Below are 7,028 nucleotides of genomic sequence, written 5' to 3' on the forward strand. Positions count from 1 at the left end.
CAGTAAAGGATTGGCTATCCCGGAACCCTGGCTGAAGAGCAAACGAGTTGTAGTGTTTTTGCTAGTTCCAGCTGAGTGAGTGAGTAAGTATGGTTTTACGCCGCTTTTAGCAATATTCCAGCAATATCACGGCGGGGGACACCAGAAATGGGCTTCACACACTGTACCCATGTCGGCAATCGAACCCGGGTCTTTGGCGTGACGAGCGAACGATTTAACCACTAGGCTACCCGACCGCCCCAGTTCCAGCTGAATGTGTGAACAAAGACCTAAATTGAGGCAGGTCGTAGACATTCACCAATTTGGTGAAATCAACTAGCACGAGCAAAGTGCTGGCTCACCAAGGATCAGTATCAGGAGGAAACTTGGATTCCGAGGGGACCACTGGCAAATTATGAGCGAATAGTTCAGGAAAAACAACAACAAACTTCTAAAATGCATAGCACTATGGTATATTTGTAACCGATTAAGTATGCCAAAATATGAATGTAATACATAATGGGGTTTTTATGAATCAACAGGTTCGCTATATCACAGTCTTTCAAGATATCGCTGTACTTCAGATCTAGTTGTTTATCCCAGCACAATTACTGAAGCAAGTGCTGACAAATTCAGGATCTTTATCTGAGCGAATCGGAGTTTTAGAACCCCAAATAAGTGTATCCGGCAGAGGTAAGGGACATAACCCATGAAGATCACATCGAAGACAGGAAAACGTCCGACATTCTCTGAACAGAAACGTCTTAAATCTGCGACCAAGGCCTCCAGACAGATCCTTTTCTCCCTTCCAAATGATCTCTGCTTTCAAAATGGCTACCACGATTGTCACTCAGGTTTGGTTCATGAGTTTGCGCGTGCGACACGTGAGACGCATGCTGCACGTGCTGCAGGGGCAGTTTAGAATGTTCTGTGGGTGGTGGAAGCAAACATGTCTCAGTGATGCTCGAACACGGGATGATGGCGATGTTCCCCGAGACTTGTGTCATCGGGTACACTGTTGAGGATTGCGGAAGAGTTAGAATTTGAGTTGTAGCTACTGACGTCATGGGCGACCCTGACAAAACGTGATTGGTCAGGGACAAAGATGGTGTATTCTGAAGACTGACCGGTACAGCATAGTTCGACACCTGACCATTATTGACAATGTTCGTAGGCACAACAAAAGCTACTTCTCCAGTAGAGAGTTTCGTCGGAATGACTTGCATCGCACTAAATACTTTCGTAGTCTCCGTCGGAGCTAATGACGTCATGCTCGAAACATTGTTGTTGATATCTATGGCAACGGCATTCTTCGGTAACTCTGTATTGGAAGGCAGTTTCTGGTCATGGGATATTACCGGCGACGCGATCTCCCTGCCTCCCGTGACAAAAGGAATTGGTTCATTTGGAAGCGACGTCATTGTCTTAGATGCCAGGTGGTCCAAAACTCGTGCTTTGAGTTCTGCGTCACATCCGGCGACAGTATCGAGGTATTTGCTCACTTCCTGTTTACATTCATTGTAACCTCGGCGGTGTTTGGTTGAACTGTTGCTGGTAGGATCTTCTGATGCTAAATCTGAAATAATTGAAAAATTAAATTGAGAAAAATTCGTTACTTAAAATGGACCCTTTTTCATAAAGCGGATTCAGCGCTTATGGTAAAACGTCTACGATAAAATATGAAATACGACAGTTTAACTGCTAAGTTCGCTGCTTTGTAAACATAACCAAGACTATCCCGGAGTTATGTATGTAATAAACATGTTCACCAACACCCCCTACCCCACGCCCCAACACACACACACACACACACACACACACACACACACACACTCTCTCTCTCTCTCTCTCTCCATGGCTTCATACCCGTGTCCGTGGGTTTCATATCACTGTCCATGGGTTTCAGTCCCGTGCCAAAGGGTTTCATACCCATACCCTTGGGTTTCAGTCCCGTGCCAATGGGTTTCATACCCGTGTCCATGGGTTTCATTACCGTGCCAATGGGTTTCATACCCGTGTCCATGGGTTTCATTACCGTGCCAATGGGTTTTATACCCGTGTCCATGGGTTTCATTACCGTGCCAATGGGTTTCATACCCGTGTCCATGGGTTTCATTACCGTGCAAATGGGTTTCATACCAATGGGTTTCATACCAGTGTCCATGGGCTTCACACCCGTGTCAATGGGGTTTAGTCCCGTGCCAATGGGTTTCATACCCATACCCTTGGGTTTCAACAAAGTGGTGAACGCCTGCGCCATGAGACTCAACCCAAGTCATCCAGGGCAAGAGAATGTAGCTGGCTGATAGTGACAAGTGCAGGTTACTGCATAGACGAAGGCGGGTACAGTGTCGGGTGTACAGTGTCACCTGTCAATCAAGGATATATGCTACAGGTAAGGGGAGACTTCGGTCACTCACCTGTAACTCTAATGCTATATAAGATATTGTTATTTACATTACAATGTGAAGCATGTGGGGTCGGGCCTCTGGCAGGTGGCTTCAGGACAGGTATGCTTGCGCGATGGGGCGTTTCAATGTCTCACCTGTTAACGAGTGTGGTGTGTTGGAGTGTTGAACCTCTCTCATGTGTTTCACTGTCATCTCTAGAATGTCCGCCTTTTCCATCTTGTTGTGACGCCCACTCTGTTAAACCACAGATTGAGTTACATTTGTGATTATACACTGTTAGGTACAGTGACCTGTGATCGTGACAACTCACACGCACCCACGAACAGCACATCCATATCTCAGGATCGCAGCTCTGCACATCACTTGAACACTAACTGCATTACAAAATCTGTAACTGTGACTTACTATCATCCGACTCACACACGTTGAAATGTGAAAACAAAAGAGAAAATAAAATGAAAAGCAGAGTGTTTACTTTCAGAAATAAAGGAAAAAATACCGCTGAAAAACATCTCAATTACGATTATTATCAATATAAATAAATTATTTTAAATAGTATGAGTAAAAAACTTTTTGAGGAAATCAAAATTAACAATTTTTGACATTGGAATTTCCCTTTTTAAAAATGTCAATCTACCGACAGAAAGGTCTGGCCTTAGGAAGGCGAATACCTCGACATCTAATTAGTAACGCGGTTGAATGAATTAATGTGTTCCCCACTGTCTATTTTAGAGGTTCAAAGTTCTCCACATATAACATACTCTGTGGGGTAATATTTGGCTGTTCCTGTAGTGTGATTTCAACCATGTCGTGGTTGTTTGTCGCCCACCATGGTTCTCATGCCAAATAGTATTCACCCTTATCATCTGCACTGTGCCGTCATACGTTCAGTCATGCAAATGTAAATCAACAAGGAAACTTTGTGAAGAAATTTCGTTGCGTTCCTTCGAGTACGTTAGTGTCTTCTCAAAACTGAAAATCTTTCACGTTTATATGCTGAGGATGATGATTGTAGGATTAACCGATTCCACTGTTATTCAAGGAGTGGGTCGTCTCCAGATTTGAGCCAATGACCTATGAGGAATTGAGTCTGTTATCCATCAACCAATATTCATCCAACCTGTTATTAATGACTATGTCTATGTGGGTACTCCAAATATCGATTGAGTGAGTTGAGTTGTTAGACACTTTACGCAATATTCCAACAACATCACAACGAGGGACACTACAATCGGGCTTCACACATTGTCCCGTGTCGGGAATGGAACCCGACATTTCGTTGCGACGAGCTACCACACCGCCCTTCAAAATACCCAAATGTGTCAATAATGGCAAAAAATGCCAACTTATGAAATACACCAATAACGTTTACTTGTTTCGCAATAATTCACAGCGCACTACTCGCGTCAAATAAAGAGTGCAAACGTTTTAAAACGAAACGAAAGCTTTCCCGTTGCCTCGCGTTCAAACGGCGAGCCTGACCTGTGATCTCGATATATCTCCATTAGCTGGATTTGTAATAGCCTAGTTCAAAGACATCCATATCTTTTGACAGTCCGTGTGAGACAAGCAGGTACGCATTAAGCATTACCGATGGAAACGTATGTAGAAACCAACACTACAAAACGCTTTAAATGGTTATTCATGTTATTCGGGGATATGTCAAACGTGTAATTTCCTTCCTGTATATTTAAATAACATAAACAGACGCAGTGTCCCTATCTGAAGTTGGGTTGTATGTATCGACATCGACGCATCTGGACGCGAGGTGTTGTTACCTTTTCACCGTGTTCTTTTAAGAACCGACACTACACTACTGCGAACCGACACTACACTACTGCGAACCGACACTACACTACTGCTCACAATTACTCACCTCTTTATCATGGTGCAGTTCCGGAAACGTATCGCGGTAATTCCACAAAGCGTTCTGCAATAGGTACCGCAGTATGTTTGCGGAAGTAATACGGTACTCTTGCGAAAATAACAGCAACTGTGCAACTAACGCGCTGCCTTTGAGGATTTAATGCCCTCCGTTTGCGGAAAAAGGGTACTATTGTAGAATAAAAGCGGAATACGTTTGTGGAATTATCGTACCGTACGAGCGTGGCATCACAAACAGTTTGTAAATGTTTCGCAAACAAAGAGGTAGGTACTTATGAGCATTTGTGTAGCACTCTCTTGTACAAGCTCTGTATTGATGTCTACTGTATGCTAAGGACAACACAGACTGATTCTGACGAACAACTTCAGGGGTAACCGCTATTCCCCCAAAGCTTAATGATATCACATTGGTTGAGTGAGAATGTGTGAGTGAGTGAATGAATGAGTTAGTGACCTGTAGTCGATGACAGTGATGTTGTCATACAACAGCCTGCATCGTTCCATTGCTTGACCCACGACATCGGTGACGACACACAACAACGATGTACTAGTATCCCTCAAGTACTGGCCATTTTTGGCTACAATTGTAACCTCATCAATTACGCATTACGACCTGTTCAGCCCGTGACGCGACAGATGTGACGGACAGTGTTTTATTCAACAATATTTTAAAGTTATTTCCCGGTAATAAAAAACGTTCAAAATGTTTACCTCTTTGTTGACGGCATCTAACAGTAAAGACTTCAACTCCGACAAACTGGCGTTAATTCTCGCCCGTCTTCGTTTTTCCATCATCGGTTTGTTGTTCTGAAAAAAAGAAGAGAAGAATATATTCTTCGACCAATATTCTATTATTACACACACACACACACACACACACACACACACACACACACACACATATATATGTCAGCAATCTGACAGTGAAATATGTTATTATAAATACCCTGCGATTGTCCCTCGCCGACGTTGACTTCTCAGATCGCATGGCTGTGTCGTGAACCACGAGTTCAGATCGTGTCCCTTCTGTGGCGGAATGTTGCCTAGCACGCGCGTATATCGATAAAATACCTACACCGTGCGCTTCGTGTGACAGGCACAGACACACGGGAACGTTACACCGCCTCAACTCGCGTGTCAATCACGTTTCAAATTCGCTCCGCCCAACTCGTGGCGTTATGCGCAACCATTGGTTGAAATAACGTCGCGAGCAGCACCACGCCTTGGCGCATGCCTGAACACGCCCGTCGGCCAGGCAAATTGTTGATATGGTAATGAAGGCACGCGACCAGGCTTTAGAAGGAGTGTGGGAAAACCCCGCCCCCTCCTCGCGGGCAGGTAGACGTCACCTTGTCCCCCCCAACCCTCTACCTGGGGGATATATGTGGCCAGGAACGCAGATACCCGACACACCAAAACACCTCGACGAGCGGGGCACGGGCAGAGCGTGGGAAATCAGAACTCACGTTCGAGTTATTTGGTTTACGATTTAAATTTCTTTAAAGATATAACCTTGTGTCATTGCGGCGGTATATAACTTTAATAAAAGCTCATTAGCTTCTTATAAGCCCACACTGTCGACGTGAGCACCGCTTAGTAAGGCATTGCTTCAAGCCGCGTCAAGGTGTGAGCTTTATCATTTTTGATATGGTTTCATCGATTTAAGGCTTGTTGTGGTGACTGTAATGACATACCACAGGGGGAGGGACAAGTGGAATTATGGCGTGTGACCCTCAGAGTAGCCCTACTGACCCTTCGTAGCCCCCGAGGCACATGACACAATGTAACCATGGACGTCATGGCAACAGGTTGACTGCGACAGCCTTGGTTTGTTGATTATGGGCGCATTTTCAGATTTCAAGCTGATTGTGAGGCGACTCGTTCACACCTGCTGAGTAACTCTTTGATTTGAGGTTGTAATACATCACTATTATTTTGACTGGCAATGAACGGCGATACATGTTTTAAGTACAGTGAGTCACCAGTGAACAAACAGCGTTAGATCCACCACGCTGAACGTAAAAGGGGGCACGGGTGGCTCAGTCGCGATCGTCCGAGGCGCCGTAATTCACTGCACGGAATTGCGTCCCTTAGCCTTGCAAGAAACATATTCGTGGGTTCGAATCCCGGTTAGCCCTAATTACGTTTCTAGTATGTCAGCACCGTACTCATAGTCTTGCTTTTCTCCAAAGTGGTAAACCTGCAGAAGTTCCCAGGAGGGGCGGACGGATAGCCTAGTGATTAGGGCGCTCGCTCGTCAATCCAACGGTCCGTTTACGATTCCCCACATGGGCACAATGTGTAAAGCCCATTTCTGATATTGCTGGAATATTGCTAAACGCGGTGTCTGGGTTGGGTTGGTGGGTGTGTGGGGGGGGGGGGGGGGGGGGGGGTGAGATGAGAGAAGGGGAGGTGAAATGTGGTTTAACGTCACATTCAAGATTATTGCACTTATGTAACAACGTGCATGCATCTGTGTGTATGGCTGTATGTACTAGTCCTGACTAAGGCCGATTTATAGTGCTAGCCCACTGAGATGCCATGCCGTAGTTTAACATGAATAACTCACACATAGTATACTAACTTTTTAAGTTACAGCTGCAAGACCAGAAAGTATTTTAATTAAAACTATGAGTCTCAATATTTTTATAAGAATAGCACCTTGCAAATGTGGGGTTGGGTGGAGGCCGTGATTTGTCCATCAACTGATGAAATACCACGAGCTTCTCGGGCCACTGGACTCGACATGGTGAA

The 7,028-nt window shown here is 44.9% G+C and overlaps 1 protein-coding gene across 1 annotated transcript; it reads right to left on the reverse strand.

Annotated features, from left to right (window-relative positions):
• Positions 1 to 444: 444 nt before the first annotated feature.
• On the reverse strand, positions 445 to 5,362 carry LOC139471741 (transcription factor HES-1-B-like). The gene is made up of 4 exons (XM_071254222.1): positions 5,221 to 5,362; positions 4,986 to 5,081; positions 2,525 to 2,624; positions 445 to 1,555 (listed from the first exon to the last, which is right to left on the reverse strand). The coding sequence occupies exons 1-4, from the start codon at positions 5,260 to 5,262 to the stop codon at positions 744 to 746; spliced, it is 1,050 nt and encodes a 349-aa protein (XP_071110323.1). The 5' UTR covers positions 5,263 to 5,362; the 3' UTR covers positions 445 to 743.
• Between the last annotated feature and the right edge of the window lie 1,666 nt (positions 5,363 to 7,028).

Source organism: Haliotis cracherodii, unplaced genomic scaffold, assembly GCF_022045235.1.
Source record: "Haliotis cracherodii isolate W230 unplaced genomic scaffold, xgHalCrac1.p SCAF_23, whole genome shotgun sequence".
Classification (NCBI taxonomy): Eukaryota; Metazoa; Mollusca; class Gastropoda; order Lepetellida; family Haliotidae; genus Haliotis; species Haliotis cracherodii.